This window comes from Caretta caretta, chromosome 2 (assembly GCF_965140235.1).
Source record: "Caretta caretta isolate rCarCar2 chromosome 2, rCarCar1.hap1, whole genome shotgun sequence".
In the NCBI taxonomy this organism is placed as follows: domain Eukaryota; kingdom Metazoa; phylum Chordata; order Testudines; family Cheloniidae; genus Caretta; species Caretta caretta.
The window spans coordinates 156,561,067-156,579,401 of NC_134207.1; the positions used below are offsets into that span (position 1 = coordinate 156,561,067).

Consider the following 18,335-nt stretch of genomic DNA (forward strand, 5'->3'; position numbering starts at 1 on the left):
ACAGCCTCCAGCTGAGCCTGAAAACACCTGCCCACATTGCAATAGAACTTGTGGTTCAAGGATTAGCCTTATTAGCCACCTGAGGACCCATAACTCCCATGGAAGATGATCATACTTGGTAACGAGTGATTGCCCATCATCATTAGTACTGTTACTGTTTTAATATCTACTTCCAAGTACATAGCAGTTACTCATTATGCCTCAGACAGTTTTTTTCACAGTTGATGGCCGAGAGCTTTCCACAAACTATTGCTGCTGCCACATCAATCTTCATTTCAGTCCTCTGGGTAGCAATTTTTCACCTGATTCACTTCAGATTTTACCCCTTTCCTGCCTGTGAGGCAAATCTGTCCCCTTCACCAAATCAAGCAATTGGGCTGAGGCAGTGGTGCAAATAGAATTCATTTCTTACCAGTACGCTGCACTCATGGAAGTGACACAAAAGGGGGGCACCAGCTAAAGGAGGTGCATGTGACCTCCCCACATGACTCCTCCCCACCCCCAGCCCAGAGCCCCGTGCTCTCCCCGGCCCCTCCCATTGATCCATGCCACATTACCTGTGGGTGGGGCTCTGTTCTCCTCCCACTGCACCGGAGACTTCTGAACCACAGGGCTCTTCAGAACCACAGCACCGAAAGGAGCAGAATGTGGGGATGCTGGGAGGCCCCATGCTGGCAGCTCCTCTAGTGCAGCTGTACCCCGCCCCCAGCCCTGTCCTCCGGCTGGGCTATACAGACCCCAGACAGGAGACGCAGCTGCGTGGAAGGGCTGGGGGCAGTACAGCCACGCCGGAGGAACTGCTGGCAGCCCCATGTTCTGCTCCTCCTGTGTCTTTCCAGTATGGAGTACTGGCTATAAATATCTCAGTGGTATGGCGTATTGGACCATACTGCTGTACTTGCACCACTGGGCTGAGGAAACAGAGAGAACTCATGGCAAGAGGGTTTTTTACAGACAGAATCATCATCCTATAGCTGCAAAGTAAAAACAGAGCAATTCTATTATTGCTACAAAAGCCTCAAGGTTGCAATAATGTCCTTGGAACTCTTCCCCATCCCTGTGGGTGCAGGGGCGGTAGCAAATTGATCTGCATAGCCACAGATCCACCTGCCCTGCATAGCCACAGATCCAGTAGCATCACACCTTCAGCATGGTGGAACACAGGGAGCCCTCAAAGGAGCTGTGCTCCACAGCAAGTGTCGGGTATGGACCTACAGGGTCCCAACATTTCCCCAAACTTATGTTGTGGAACCACAACGGTCCACTTTTAGATATGAAAAGGACAGGGTTTGTCCCTTTATCAAAACCCACAAAATTGTGTGTGTTATAATGAGGTAGAAGATCATGGTCTCTGAGACTTAGGCTGCTTTTATAGCATAAAAAAAAGAAAACACCATGCTCTCTTTTCAAACTACAGTTAGAGCTAGTGAACATTTTTAAAAAGAATTTCAACAAACATTTTGTAATTCGAAAATTTTGTAATTTGAAATTTAATTCCTGAAAATTTTCAATTTTTTAAATTAAATTGAAATAACAAGATTAGCATTTAGCAGTTTAATTGTTCTTCCCTCACTTTTTCCTGCCACTGGAAAAGACAGAGAGGGAAAATCACACTTTAAAAAAAAAACAAAAAAAACCCCTTCTTTTCCCTCCTGAAAAGGTGGGTGTGGGGCTGAACAAACTAAATGGATTCTTCCACAACCAAAACTATTTATTTAAAAAAAAAAAAGTCAAAAATTTGCCAAAAATCCAAATAGATTCTGTCAAAAAACATTGTTAAAAATATTAACAAAATTTGACTAGCTCCAACTTGTGCTTTTTAAAAATAATTTCAAAGAAGCATTCTAGAAACAGCTCAGAATCTTAATACATCTTAATATCCCCCTTGAGTACTGTGTTGCACTGATAATTTTATATGAATAAATAAATAAATAAGGCATGAAATGATAAAGCATTCCAACATGTCTACTTAGTGTTAGTTTGTTTGGAAAAGATATGGTTCTTCTCATTTGGTTAGAGCTATAAGACAGCAGCTTTGTTTCAATAAAAAAAAATGGAACACTCTTCTAGGTTACTACCCCTGCACTTCTCAAATATAATGGTCTCATTTAAATTATTAACAAATCTGTGAAGAGGGTGAAACTCCTCCAATCTCCTCTGAGCCCCAATACCATGACAGGAAAGTCCCATTTAGAAATGAAAGGCCTGTCCCGGAAAAGTCAGGAACATGAAGTCATTAGTCTACATTTTCAAGAGTGACTAGCGATTTGGGGCATCTCAAGTTTTGGACAGCTTAAGGAAACCTGATTTTCAGAAGAGCTGAGCACCTGCCCATAGAAAATCAGGCTCTAACATGTTTCAAACTGGGCACCCAAAAACACCGGCACCCAAAATCACCAGTCACTTTTGAAAATTTAAGCCCTGTATTATTCATATTTCTGTATATATTCATATTTATTTAGGTCAGAAGGGACCATTATGATCATCTAGTCTGACCTCTTGCACAATGCAGGCCACAGAATTTCACCCACCACTCCTGCAAAAAACCTCTCACCTATGTCTGAGCTATTGAAGTCCTCAAATCGTGGTTTAAAAACTTCAAAGAGCAGAGAATCCTCCAGCAAGTGACCCGTGCCCCATGCTACAGAGGAAGGCGAAAAACCTCCAGGGCCTCTTCCAATCTGCCCTGGAGGAAAATTCCTTCCCGACCCCAAATATGGCGATCAGCTAAACCCTGAGCATATGGACAAGATTCACCAGCCAGATACTATAGAAAATTCTTTCCTAGGTAACTCAGATCCCATATTAGTGCACATCCATTCTATCATTATAATTATGTTTTGTAACCATTTTGTCATAATCATCTGAACTGATTACAATAAATGTTTTAATCATACCCACACATCAGCTTTTTTTCTACAACACAACCATCTGTCAGCTATGTTTTTGCATCTACACCAAATAAGCTGCCTTATCTTTGTATCAATGTATACTGGGAAAATCTGGGCAGCTATTCAATAGTACCCAAAGGGGACCGTGCCCAGAAAATATACACAAAGGTAGTAAACTCTGTGATGTCTGGTTGTACAGGGAGCAGGAGGGCAGAAGGATCAACAAACCAGTCACGTAAGCACTGTTAGCAGATTCTGTCCATATAATAAAGCAACAATGTTACAGATGGATTACAGTAAGACAACCATGCGACAAATAGGCTGCTGGCAAGGATGCAACATTATTAGCAGCCATAGTTACTAACTGAATAGTGACCATGTTGTGTGTTGACACAAACAATGTTTAGTTGCAAACTCATTTAAAAATTGTAAAAATTGCCCTTTACAACTTTTAGGCCTGGTCCACACAGTAACATTTAACCATTTGTACTCAGTTAATGGGGTGGTTTGCTCAAACAGTGTCTTCTGATCACACAGAAGGCAACCACATTTTTTCTGAGTAACCATGACAGCTACCAGCATTTCTCCTCAGCAAGAGACCTGCACTGGAATATGGTTATCTTCATGAAATTGGTTCAGCACACCATTCCCCCTGCCACTCTCATTTTGCAAGACGGACGGGACCCCTTAATCATGTCTGTGTACCAAGTGGGCCAGTCCTCCTTCCTTTCCACTTTCTGGATAGTAGAGCATCTCAGAGTGCATTACCCCACATGGTGCAGCTCTGTGCTGCTGAGGGTTAGCCAGTTTCCCAGAAGGCACTGATACAGTTAGGCAACATGATAGAATGCAGCTATACAAACATGGTTAGGATGGCATGCTAGAGAAAACCAGGCTGAGGGGGGAACATGATACCAGTCTTCAAATATATAAAGAAGACAGTGATCAATTGTTCTGAATGTACACCCAGGGTAGGACAAGAGGTAATCAACTTAGTTTGCAGCTAGGATGATTTAGGTTGGATGGTAGGAAAAAACTGTCTAGCTATAAGGATAATTAAGCACTGGAACTGGTTATCTAGGGAGGTTGTGGAATCCCTGTTACTGGAGGTTTTTAATAACAGGTTAGACAAACACCAATCCAAGATGGTCTAGGTAGTCTTAATCCTGTCTCGGTGCTTTGGATTTGACTAGATGACACGATTAAGTCTCTTCCGGCCCTAACGTTGCTATGATTCTAAAACCTGCTATATGGTCATAAACTGAACTGTATAATTTATAAATTAAGCTGACCATGCCTTTAATTATAGTTTGTCTTAAAAGGGCCACTAACCATGATTTTATACCTAGAGGCACAGTCACCTTAACTAGTCACAAGTAAGGTATCAAGTGATCAAAAAGCTGCAGTCACAAAACAGAGATATTGGGGGCGGGGGAGGAAGGGAAAGAAGACGACAAAAAAGGTGAGCAGAAAAAGGAATATGAAGAGCAAAATCACCTGTCAGATAGGAAAATGAGGCTAAAAAACAATTTCATAGAGAAAGGAAAAAGAAAAGCACATCTGGTGCTCCATTTTCAAAATCCTCATTTTACATTAAATGATCAAAGATTGCAAAATATAAATTTATAACAACATCATCACAGAAGTATGATCTCTGTTTTAAAGGAATCTATTCTGGCTGCTTCTTCTGTATGTGAAGTTGCAATCCTCCATTTGTAATACAGTATTTTCCACAAACAATTAAGATATCACCAATATAGCATAATGACTTCCAGGGAGGAATAAGATTTGCCATACATGCCACTTTATGCTAGCTAGGCTAAATTAGTAACAAAAAATGCCTCAAGTAATAACAGTTAGTTAAACAAATAATTGAAAAGGCAAACAGAGTTTATTCTCCAGATATATTTTTCAGATTTCTCTGTGGTATCAGAAGATCTTTGAAGTTCTTTTGGACCGTACTGCAGGACCTACTGGTTTCGCTCTTTTTGGAGCTCATCAGCTGCAGGCAACGGCCTAATTAGGGTGTCAAACATACTGTCTACATAAGGAACCTTCAGTATCAGAAGAGAAGCTTCTGCATTTGCAGTGCTGAATACAATTTTGTTTTAATTGTTGAATAACCTGCATCTTGAATGAAGAATGACAGCTAATGGAATTACTCTTACAGTGCAAATGGGAAGTGCATGTGGTGCTTGGTGCTTACAGTCCTGCATTAGATCCCCCACTGACCATCATGGCATCTGTATTCTGTGTACCATATGTGGACATAGTTAGCTGGTGAAATAAGCTCTTACTGTGCAAACACCAGCTAGGTCATAACCAGTTTGACTGTAGAGACTAACCAATTTAAATAATTTCCATTTAGGCATATTCCCAACTACAAATACTCTATAAAACTTGTAGTACCGTTTCATTCTATCAAATTACTAACCAAAGCCTTCTCAATCTAATTTAGTTGGTAAATTGTGAGGTTAAAGAAGAAAGCCAGGAGGTAAATGTACTGGGTTAGTGGGATTTAGTGACTATCTTCACCAAGAATTTCAGATGTGGGTGTAAGACCACTTAAACCTTATGGAGTACAGGAAAAAGAGGATCAGCCACCAAAGCCTAGAGCAGAGGTGGGCAAACTACAGTCTGCGGGACCGTCCTGCCCTGCCCCTGAGCTCCTGGCCCGGGAGGCTCGCCCCCAGCCCCTCCCCCTCAGCCTTAACTCGCCACGCCACGGGCATAATCCTCTGGGCAGCGTGGCTGCAGAGCCCAGCCTGACCCGGTGCTAGGTGCTGCGCAGCACAGCTGCTTGTCCTGGTGCAGCCGTGCTGCCAGCCACCAATGCTCCAGGCAGCTTGGTAAGGGGGCAGGGAGCGGGGGGAGGGGGGGCGTTGGATACAGGGCAGGGGAGTTTGGGGGGTGGTCAGGGGCCAGGGGTGTGGACAGTGGTCGGGGCAGTCAGAGGGCAGGGAACAGGGGGGTTGAATGGGGGCAGGGGTCCCGGGAGGCAGTCGGGAGTGGGAGTTCTGGGGTCAGTCAGGGGACAGGGAGCATGGGGGGTGGATGGGGCAGGGGTCCCGGGGGGGGGGGTTGGATGGGGTAGTAGAGGCAGTTAGGGGCAGAGGGTCCGGGGCGGTCAGGGAGAAAGGGTGGTTGGATGGAGCGGGGTCCTGGGGGCGGGCAGTCAGGAAGGAGAGGTAGGGGTTGGATGGGGTGGCAGGGGGGCAGGGGTCCCCGGGAGGCAATGCCTGGCTGTTTGGGGAGGCACAGCCACCCCTAACTGGCCCTCCGTACAATTTCAGAAATCTGATGCGGCGTTCAGGCCAAAAACTTTGCCCGCCTCTGGCCTAGTGCTTATTCACTTTCCCAGATGATGTAAAAGAACAATAAAAAAATACTTTCAGAAATAGACTGTATAGAGAACCCAAACAATCTGAACTTCAATTTTGACAGGACAAAAGGGAGGCTTGTTTCCAACCCCACAGGTTCTTTACAACACCTATCTTTTAATGGAAGAAAGAATGAAGACCAAGAGCCCTGGAAAGTTAAATGATCACAATACATAAACTCGTAGATGTGTCTTGGTAGTGACCAAAGCCTTCCCAGGCTTGCTAAAACTAATCAGGTCACCTTTCATATCAAACTATTAAGAAGCACGGTAGACAAAAGGCTTTAATTGTCTTAAATTTGCACCAAAGATTGTCTCCATTTCAAGGAACAGGTCTCTCCTAGAGCTTTTATAAAAATTTGAATAGAAATTTTTCTACTTCCGGTGAGCATTTATTGTTTAAATTAACCATGCTGCTTTTGGCAGAAGGAGTGGGGTCGGTAGATAGGGTTTCAATTAAGGATCTGATCCTTAATCTGAAATAAGAGCCAAATGAAATAGGCAGAGTGAACTGTGGTTCCATTGACACGGCTAGAAAAGCAGAACATGAAAATTGGTAGCTTACCTCAGAAATATAAGATTTACATATACCACGTGTCTCATCTTCTTGATTACATTATGAAGACGACGCAGAGAATGAAAAGCCTGAAGGAAGTGCTAACTCTAATCTAACAGAAAAGTATCCGTCACTGAGTGGATGATTTTCTACTCTTGAATGGGATAGAGAACAGAACTGTCTCTGTGCAAATTATGGTACCACCATTTTGGGGGGGACAGTTCTGGCTACAGATTCCTTCCTTTACTGATCTTCTTGCCCATGTCTCAAGTCATCTGCAAATAAATCATGATTCTCCACAAGATGAAGGGCAGCCAGAAAAACATGTTTTATCCTTCACACTCAGATCCATGGTCTCACATCATCACAGTTGGATGCAAGGTTCTTTTCCTCTACCTTGTCCCTTTTTCACATCAGGCAGAGTGGGAAATTGAACCTGGGACTCCCACATCCCATGGGAGAACCCTAACCACTTGCCTAAGGGTTAGGATACTCCCATGGGATGTGGGAGACCCAGGTTCAATTCCCCACTCTGCCTGATGTGGAGAAGGTATTTAAATAGGGGTGTCTCCCACTTCACAGAAGAGTGCCCCAATCCCTGGGCTATGGGATATTCTGGGGCAGGTCTATCTCAATCTCTCCTGTTGAGGCAGTTCCACTTTATTCAAGTATTTTATACAGTCATTGGGCCTGAGACAGAGAGAATAACTCTACAACCTGGTGGTTAGAAGATTCACCTTCAAAGTCCCTGCTTCAATAGCCAGTGAATTAAAACATCATTCACCCACTTCCAGAAACAAAGGATCTCAGAGATAAGCATACTGACCACTTAGCTTCAATACATTTATGTTCACTCTGGTTGCTATGAACATTCAAAGGCCAAGAACAGTCGCATGCTTTAGGGGTATGTCAAACAATTTATGAGCCTTTTCCTCTATTAATGAAAGTACTAGATTTAGAGGACCCAAAAGCTCTTTGAATTGTTGCTAATCTGAGCACAATACCGAAGCTACAATGATACTACCATCACTAAATGTAGAAATTGTTTGGACAGCTTCAGGAAACTCTGAAGGCTCATCATGCACCTGCTCTTCATTACCATTCATAGCAGTCTTCGACAGTATATGCTAACCACACCAGCTAGAGGTGGTGGAGACTCTTTGCTGGTGAGACAGGGACAAATTCTGTACTTCCCTGCTGAGAGCAAAGGGGATCATATTTCTCCGATGGCCTTTTTTGGGACAGAGGAAAGCAAGGAAGCCATTGACATGTTGGTCACTTTACCCATTTGGCCAAAAGCCACCTGGTCTTAGGGTATAAGCAAAGCCCACAGAGGAATTCATCAAGAAACTTCAGAATGGAAAGGAGATCTGGAACCAACAAAAGAAAAAAAGATCGAACATCTCTCTAGAATCTTCACTCTGGGGATTCTCTGATCAGACTCCATTCCAGAAGAAGACGACGACAATTCAGAAAAGCTCTCAAATCCAAACCCTCTGAAATGGGAGTAACATCCTCCCTATAGAAGAAGAATGAAGTGCAGGGATAGGGGAAACCAGATTACCTGGAGTCAGAAGAGATGCATCACTATCTCCTAAGAAGTGGTAGTGAAGGTTGCTCCTCAGACCAAAGAAACTGAGCCAATACCGGGGTCTAGTCAGAACTAGGAAGGCAAGACAACAGCAACTGTTTGATCCCCTAGCACAGGATAAGGGAGTCACCCTCAGCTGCAGCCTTTAGATCCAATGATATACTGTCCCTGGACCTCTGGGATTTGTAGATGGAAGTCCAAGTGAGGTGTCCAAGAGAAATGGTTGACTGATATCTCTATTTTTAAAACTTCTGACACTGTTCTTAATGTTCCAGTATGCAAAAAGTAAACATGTGGACCAAGCCCTAGGACACAGAACACCTTAAAAGAACCATGAGATTTCTTGGGGCACATCAAACTGACCAAGACTTGAATCCAAAAGATGGATTCACTATACCAGCCATGCTTTAGCACCACCTCCATGAGAAACAGCCTTAGCCAACACTCCTTTTTACATTTAGCCTAAAGAGAAAAACTGGCAGAAACCAAACATTACACTTCAGTGATTGCCCGCTGCTTAAAGCAACAAGCTTGCTGGTCTGTAAAGGGTATTTTTACATTACAGGAAGGCCACCACTTAAAATCACACTTCCTTTCAGCCTTGACCATGTCAGCCCTGTGAAACGAGTATGAGTTTTCCAGGGTCAGGACCCACAGTCAATTTATTCATATATTAAGGCTAACAGAATTAGCCATGACTTGGAGTCAGAACCACAAGTAATCAAATTGACAAGTAAATTGGGCTGGTTAGTGTCCTGGTAACTCAGACCCAGTATGGAGCTGAGGATGATACCAGTACCAAATGGAACCTTGCAATGGTACAAGCTGTAATAATTCTAACGAATGCTTTTTTTTTTTTGCTTGACAATTCTAGATGTAATAAATACACTACTCTGACAAGTAAATCTAGCAGTGAAAACAAGAAAATTTGAGCCAATATTCTGTTGAGAATGATGATGTTTACGAAGTCTATGTTGGTGACAGAGGAACTGAGGACTTTGGGGACATAGTGACATATGTACCCTTACACTGAACATTTGGATACGGGAGAAGGCATGTGCATAGCTCCAATGATAGCCGCTTTTAGATCATTCCATGCTCACAGTAGGGAGGACATGAACATCTCAAGAGTGGGAGCACGCAGAGGAGATCAGATGAGAACCAAAAGTTTCAGGCTGCATTTTTTACAGGAAGTTATTAGCAATATTTACGGATTTCTCAGCCATTGACTAAAGCAGAATTCCATTATCCTAAGATCTAGAACAAAAAGTAACTTTGAAGCTGCTATTCACTGAGTGTAAAAAGGTATGTTTGAGACATATTTTTCCCCCATACAGAGCACAGCATTTGAAGCACATGCTCTTGCGCTGCTTTTTAAAAGGTTTTAATTAATGTAGGAAACATGAAAAAGCTACACAAAAAGAAATAAAATGTTGCAAAAATTAAAGTAAATAAAAATACCTTTTAACTGTCCCAGGAGCACCAGGAGGAGTGCCCAATATTGTTCTGTGCAAAAAATAATTTTTACAGTGAATGCGAGGAACAGAAACTAAAAACTAAGGAACATTTCCACTTACATTTATCAAAGATGGCTGCTGCTATTGCTACCAGAGTTATATTATTATTGGTCGATGTCTACAAGACACAGTGAACTAAATTAAGAGAAACTTCAGCCAAGACTTACGAAAAGTGCACTGCGTTTAGCAGGATAAAAAAAACAAAAAAAAAAAAACCACCTGGAGTTCTTAATGTGTAGGGAAAAGCATAGTCTGCAGTGTGTAGGACTGACATTTGTAGTGTATAAAGGGAAGTTACAGTACTGCCCCTTCAACACAAAAAGTGACCTCAAGTAGGCAATTACACCCTCCCAGTCTATTATTTCAGGCATTATATCCTACTTTGTCATATTCTCAACACAGTAAACCTCAACTCTATGCACATCTTAATAATAAAAACTCACATGCAGTTTCCCTCCCCTGTATCCCACCTCTTATTTGTCTTTTACCTACCTTTTTGGAAGGAGATGAACAGGATAGTAGAGAGCTGGAAGAAGTGAAGAAGGAAAAAGAAGAGATATACACAGGTAGAAAGAGGATGAAAGGAAGACAAGAAAAAGCTGCTGAAAAGGAGCAGAGAGAAAAAGGACCAAAAAAAAAAAGAGTTGAAAAAACCCCCAGTGAAAGAAAGTGTACTTCAGCTGCATTTTATAAATATTTGGATAGCATTGTTAAACTTTTAAAAATGTATTAATATAATGTTACCTGAACACAATAATAAATATTTAGTAGCTAAAGAATAGGTGCTTTACATTTTCAAAAACAAAAATCATTTATAAACCCACACTTACAAAATTCACAAATTGCACAATAGGTGCAAATATACCAACCAAGACTTACATATGATTCACACACATTTAAAGTGACGCTGATCCAACAACATTTATTGAGGGAAAAATGTCTCCAATAAGCTCTGAGGAAAGTGTCACTTTAGTGACAAAGTGAATCTATTGTGACACCAACTTGTAGAAAATGGCCTCTTTGGCAACCTCATTTCATGTGCCCCCCTCCTATTTCTTCCCTATACATTATGCTCCATCTTTGTGGTCTTACCTCACGTGTCACACTTATTGCGCTGGTGGTAGGCTGAAAGGAAACTCAGATGCAGATGTTCCCTTAGCCTCAAGCCCCTGCTGATTGCTAAAAAACACTAGCGCAGCTCATCTGACTATTTCTAAGAGGCATCTTATAAAAGTTCTTGGGCAGATCCACATATACCGGTATTATGTAATAACAAGCTATGAAAATTTGCAAAGAAGGAATTAATTGCATTTCAGGCTCTTTTATTTAAGTTACCTAGCTTTTATATGATTTGTACTTAGGTACATAGCACTCGTGAGTGAGAGATTATATATATATAAATATATATATATAAATATAAACACACCACAAGAAAGGAAGCTGAGAGCAGGAGAGATGAAATAGAAAGTCAAGGCTAGAAAATTAATTCTAATTTGCCATTGCATTAAAGATATACCATCAACATATCACATGTATAAAACAGACTCAGATGTACTGATACATGCCAGTCACACACATTCATCATGTGCCATATGGATTCTGTTCCAGATCACACAATGATTTGAGGTTTTGACCAGCCACTCTTATCAACTATTCTGTTGCTTTTCCATCTGATTTAATATACAAAACCAATACGAGGGGAAATGCCTCCAAACTATAGGAGACAGTGCACCTAGTTTCAGAAGATCAAATAGTTTGTGGAACATCTCTCCCTTCCCTTTTGCAAAGCTTCCTTGTATTTGGTACAACCAAGGAAGCAATTTTCACAATACAGAAATAAATAAAATAAATCTAACCCATTAGTACCAGTAGGTCTGAATTTAGATATAAATTAATCATTACAGGTTGTCCAACAAAAGGTGACAAAATCAGTAATTATTGAAGATCCATCATGCCAGGTTCTTCATTTCAATCCACAATATATTATAACTAGTCCATTATCTCTACCACCTATTATTTAACTTAGGTATATTTGCTCTTTTTCCACCCTGTCCAATTGATCTCCCCTTTCAACATTTAAGAACTTGTCCTTTCTCTCCTCTTTATTTATAAGTTGTTCAGTTAAAAGTTGTGCAAATAGTCAAAAAGAATATTTTCTGTCCAAATGAAGAGAGATCAATCTAGGATAAAATGGAGAAACCATTTTGTATAATTCCAGCCAAAAACAATGCAAAGAAGAAGAAATGGGCAAAGTAAACATTCTCAGTAAAGTGCAGGGTGTTCAGTTACCATCTTGTTGTCATTTTTAAGCCTCTCTTACCTTTCACATTTCCTCTTCTGTTCTCCATCAACACATATTGGCCAACCTCCTACAGCAATACAGAAATCCAGAAAAGAAAAGGAAACACACCAGCATAACAGAGGAAAAGGTTGAAGATGTAGAAAGCATAGTATAAACAGCAGTAGAGGAGAAAGAGATGCTTAAAATAAAGGTTCTTGTTCAAGAGAATTCAGACTATGATAATCCCGGTAGTAAAGAACTGGAGAAAAAGATTTTTTCCCTAGCATTTCTTTGACAAAAGAAATGAAGCAAAGTTGTGTTTAATTTAATAAGGTCTTCTGCAGAATGGGCAAAACATTACATTTATTCCCTAATTAGAAAAGAAACAAAGAAAAGAGAATAGGTACAAGATTATACACTGTTGATTACGAAAGGTTACTATATGAACCTAATTTATGTAGGACTCTATAATTGGGGGTGGGGGTGGACTTGGATTTTAATTTGGAAACTAGAGTGAAAGTAAAGTTAAGAAAGATAATCCTAGCTTGATCACTTTTCTTCCAAACAGGAGAGGTAAGCAATAGCTTTCTCAAATTTTCAGGTGTTGAAAGGCACAAATACTAAAGAGAAATTCTGAAAGCATCATCATTTCTTACCTTAAGGACAGAACTTTTAACATTAAAAAGGCTTTAAGATTATTGCTGATGTCTACAGTAGCAGTGTAGTTACTAAAATCACTGAAAAACTTCATATTATATATAAACACCTCTAAAAGGTATCTCCTTTTTTAAATAAAAGCCTATATTTTGAAGTTAAAATATTTCTTATAAAAGGAATGCTCATCTACTCTGAATAAAAAAACCTCATATGCAATTAGAATTATAGAATTATTTTAGAACCTTCATTTTTGCTAATAAAAAGGGTTTTCTTTTGAGCCATAAAAATGAGTCAAATATTTTTACAAACTTGAGCAATAACTCTGTGGTGTTTGTAAAAATACAAATACAACAGAGGGTTTTATTTTAAGTGGCAAATAGTACATTTAGGAATAAAAGTGGAGACAAGTTCTTGTAGAACACATATGCTGTATACATTCTACAAAGTATAATCAGACAGAACACTTTAATTTTGTAATTGAAAATATGTATACCTCATATTCTTTTCTGCACACTTTCAAAATGTCATTTTTTGAAGAAGCCTGAAAGATAATTAGATTTCTTCATTAATGTATAGCACAAACTAATCAATAATGAAATCATGCAGCAAAGAACAAAATATAGTAAAAGTATATTTAGATAAAAACTGGGAATTTCACTTACTTGCACAGTTTCCTCTAGAGAAAAAGAATTATTAAAGGTTTTATGGTTCTGGGACAACGTGATGGGCAACTTTCACATTTTATTCAAATCAAACCATGTATTTATCTACCAAATTGGTCAGAAAAACAAAAATACCATGAGAAGCATCCGAATTTGCATTTATCTCAAAAGTTTTTTTTTTCCCGCTAGTTCTAAAAAAGATAAACCACAATTTTTAGCAAAGGGAAAAGCCCATACAGACCAACATGTGTGCACTAAAAACAAATTCTTAACACCACTTTCCTCTTTCCCCACCAATCACATCGCTACATCCCTTTTGCTACAAATGACTCTGGGTATCACTGATAATTAAACTAATCTCTTGAGGATAGTGCCCTTGTATTTTACTTGTTCTGCAAAGCATCTCACACACCTATTACTGCTGTATCAGTAATGATAAACATTTCAATTATCCATCTTGAAATCTCAGCAATCTTTGCTTCAGTTGCTTTCCCCAGTAATTTAAAGCAAAGGAAGGACTTCTGCACTTGTGATAATGCTCTTTGAAATATAGTATGGAAAGTACTGTGAAATGAGAGTATGTTGCAAGATTCAAGAATACACTTATTTTGCTATTAGCCCTTGTGATTACAGTCTTTGTACTACTACTGGCCTGACCTGACTTTTATTTAAGCCAGTGGTCTCCAAAGTGGGGTGCACAAGATGATCGATTGGGGGGTGCAGCAGGAGGAGCGCCGCCGAAGCAAAAGGGCAGGTAGAGCACCGCTGGAGGGGGGAAAACGCGGGGGTGGGGCAGCCCTGAGTCCTCTGGCCCCTGGAGGAGCAGGGGCAGCCGCGCAGCCAGCTGCCGGAAAGAAGCGGCACTTTCCCCTTCAAAGCCGGCCAGAGAGAAGCGGCGCTGGATGCGCTGCTGCACGCGCCGCGGCCCGTCCTCTCAGGGCCGCATCACAAAAGGGGCTTTAGAGCTGCAGCCCAGGGACCTGAAGCCCCTAAAGCCCCTGCATTCCGGGTGGCCCTGCCTGGCCAGGGGGCAGCTCCCAGAATCGTGGCCATGGGGGTGGTGCTGTGCTGCGCAGAGCCCCCTGCACCAAACAGGAGCTGCCCCAGGTAAGTGCTCTGCACCTCCTGCCTGCCCCAGCCCTGAGCCTCCTCCCGCACCCCCACCCTGAGCACCCTCCCACACCTTAACTCCCTCCCAGACCCCACACCCCACCATTAGCGCCCTCCCGCACCCTAACTCCCTCCCAGACCCCACACCCCACTCTGAGCGCCCGCTGTATCACAAAGTGTTAAATCAAGATTTTCAAAAATAATAAAGCATATTCAATCACATTGCTCTCACTAAAATATTATTAATAATTTTTTTTAGTGAGAGCAAAAAGGTTTTTTGTACCGTTAATAAAATAAATTTTTTAAAAAATATTGTTTCTCATCGTTTTTATTTCTATTTTTTGTGTATGTTTTATAATTTACACAATATATTAGTACAGTAGTATATGTATATAATATATACATAAATATACATATATTGGGGGTGCGTGTTCAACATTTTTACTGATAGGAGTGCGCGATCAAAAAAGCTTGGAGACCACTGATTTAAGCAACAGAAAATCCTGTAGGAGTCAACAGAAGCTGTGCTCTCTTGTACCAACGCTGAGCTTGGTCTTATGCCTCCTCACAGAATTTCCTTTTGAATGCTGGCAACAAAATCTCAGCTCTTAAAATCTAATGTAAAAGCAAGCAGTACTGGAGTCAAACCCAAATATTTTCTCAGACTACTTGGCAGTTAGATAAAATATGAGCATTACAATTTAAATGCATATTCTGGAAAACGTATTTCTCAAACAAATAAATGGAAAAGTGGTTATGGAAAAGAATATAGATAAAACACTACGATGGTGCAAATAGTAAGCAATATTGTTCACTAAACAGAGGGAAAAAAAGCAGTGATCAAAAAAGCAAAACACCAGCCAGAGCCTCTAAAAATCCCAAAGTCTGTGAAAATGAAGCACAAGCCACAGTCCCTCTTGAGCTTGTCACTGCTTTCTATTTAGAGAGAGGTTTCCTTCACTTCTGAAAACAGAAGGAAACATAAGAAACAAAAATTGTGACTGACCAAAAATAGAATTTTACATAAAAAACAGAACTACCATTTTATTTAAAAAAAAAAAAAAGGGAACAATCATGCCTTTCACAGAAGACGACCAATGGCTATGTATACTGGACTTTGCAGATGTTTATATACATTTTAGTGCCGTTTTTTCTATTAAAAATCTGAAAAGTATTCTGTGATTAATTCCACTTATTGCTTCTAGGGTTGTCATTGGCACATTTAGATACGGTAACTTCAGATCAAAGACCCATCAATATTTTGGAAGGAATCCAAAGAAAAGTTTAATAGGTCAGTGGGATGCTGGCATCTTTAGGATTCCAACTATCCATAGCAAGGCTTAGAAACAGCCAATTTGTGCCAATATGCCGTACCTACATCTCTCTAAAGCTACTACATTGTTCTTCAGAATCATAGCATTCATTAAAAAAATAAAAGCAAGTAATAAAGCACAGAGATGTCTACCTGAGTCTGAAGTGAGCCTGGAACTATAGCTCTTAGACCTGTGAACTCATTTTATTAAGATATTAACTAAGCTGAACAACAATGATAGCTAATTGTGACATTTAAGTTACTTAATTCTTCATGTAAGACGGGTGGGGGAGGACATCACAGATCTACACAATTTATTGTGAGCCATTTATGTTGCAACACAAGTTGGTGGCATTTGGGAGAGTCCAACATTTCGTCCCACCCTTGACCAAGTCAAGAAGAAACCAAGCCCAAAAAGCCTAGTAGAGCCGATGGGGAACGCCCCTACCCTGACGTTCTTACCAGTTGAAATGTCTTTCATCATCTTGATCGATCGGTTCTTCAGCCCTCATATAGATTGCGCCGATCACAACACGTCTTCCATTCTTCTCTTATCCTGGCCTTCCTTCTCCATGTGCTGCCATGTCTTTTCATGAATAAATTTTCCCATCTCTTTGGAGATCAACCAAGTGGTTGTTTCAGTTCCCATGGGTACCACGCAGCGACAGCTGCAATCCATTGATTGTCAGCGAGCCTCGCTATACGCCCAGCCCATCGCATTTTACTGTATCTGCTTCCAGCAATGACGTCCTGCACTCCACTCTGCTGTCTGATCACTTCATTTGAGACTCGGTCGCGAATTGAAATCCTCAGAATTCTTCTTTCCATCTCCCTCTCCGTGACAGACGGTTGTTGCCCCTCTATCTTCATCAGCGCCCATGTTTTGCTGCTGTACAACGTTGCTGGCAGTACTGTTGAGTTGAAGAGGTTGGTGCATGTTGCCTTGTTGATTTTTCTTTGGGGGACATCCTTGACAGAACTGAATGCGCGCCAACCTCTTTCTTTAGGAAAGTTCACCTTCCTGATTGTAGCGCATGTTAATTTCTTGGCCCAAATAGAAGAATTCGAGCAATACGTCTATTTGTTCTCCAGTGGCGTGTTCTCAGAAACTTGTGTCTCTTTCTGGGGGGTTCAGCAGTTCTTTGGTACCCCAAGAACTGAGCAGGGCATGATCTCTGGGCACTCTCTGAGCTACTAAAACACTTCTTGCTCATATGTATAAATTCCAAAGGACCGTAGGGTAGCTCTGGAGTCCTTAAGCATGTGCACAGAGTCATTCATGGTCTTGGAGAAGAGTTTTGTAACCATCAAAGGATAAGTCCTTTACCACGTTTTGGACCTCTCTTGGAAAACCCTAAAGCTGGAGCCAGGACACCCTGTGCATAACCACCGCCATAGAGATGGACCTGGCAGCAGTAGCCGTAGCATCTAAGGACACTTGGAGAGCAGTTCTGGCCAACAGCTGACCCTCTGCAACAAACAGACTGGAATTGTTCCTTGCAGTCATGTGGCACATGTTCAATAAAGGCTGTGAGCATGTTGACAGGTTTCAGAGTGGTAGCCGTGTTAGTCTGTATCAACAAAAAGAATGAGGAGTACTTGTGGCACCTTAGAGACTAACAGATTTATTTGAGCACAAGCTTTCATGGGCTAAAGCCCACTTCATCAGATACATGCAGGGGAAAATATGGTAAGAAGTTTTTTTATATATATATATATATATATATATATATATATATATATATATATATACACACACATACACATACACATACATATACATATACACACACACACACACACCATGAAAAAATGGGTGTTGCCCTACCAACTTTAACAAGACCAATCAATTAAGGTGGGCTATTATTAGCAGGAGGAAAAAAAACTTTTGTAATGATAATCAGGATGGCCCATTTCAAACAGTTGACAAGAGGGTGTGAGTAACAGTAGGGGAAAAATTAGCAAGGGGAAATAGTTTTTACTTTGTGTAATGACCCATCCACTCCCAGTCTTTATTCAAGCCTAATTTAATGGTGTCCAGTTTGCAAATTAATTCCAGTTTTGCAGTTTCTCATTGGAGTTTTGAAGTTTTTTTGTTGAAGAATTGCGACTTTTAGGTCTGCAATTGAGCGACCAGGGAGGTTTAAGTGTTCTCCAACTGGTTTTTGAATGTTATAATTCTTGACATCCGATTTGTGTCCACATATTCTTTTGTGCAGAGACTGTCCGGTTCGGCCAATGTACATGGCAGAGGGGTACTGCTGGCACATGATGGCATATTAGATTGGTAGATGTGCAGGTGAACGAGTCTTTGATGGTGTGGCTGCTGTGATTCAGTCCTATGATGGTGTCCCTTGAACAGATATGTGGACACAGTTG

General features: G+C 40.9%; 1 protein-coding gene across 4 annotated transcripts in view; it reads right to left on the reverse strand.

The window, feature by feature from the left end:
• RECK (reversion inducing cysteine rich protein with kazal motifs) overlaps positions 1-18,335 on the reverse strand; it is a 139,001-nt gene that overhangs the window by 75,551 nt on the left and 45,115 nt on the right. For 3 of the 4 annotated variants that reach the window (XM_048839399.2, XM_048839398.2, XM_075125512.1), the window contains one exon: positions 13,366-13,413. In XM_048839399.2, coding sequence (XP_048695356.2) covers positions 13,366-13,413 — 48 coding nt within the window. Of the gene's footprint in view, positions 1-9,878; positions 9,930-13,365; positions 13,414-18,335 lie in introns of those variants that run through there. The other variant, XM_048839403.2, reaches the window with a different exon arrangement.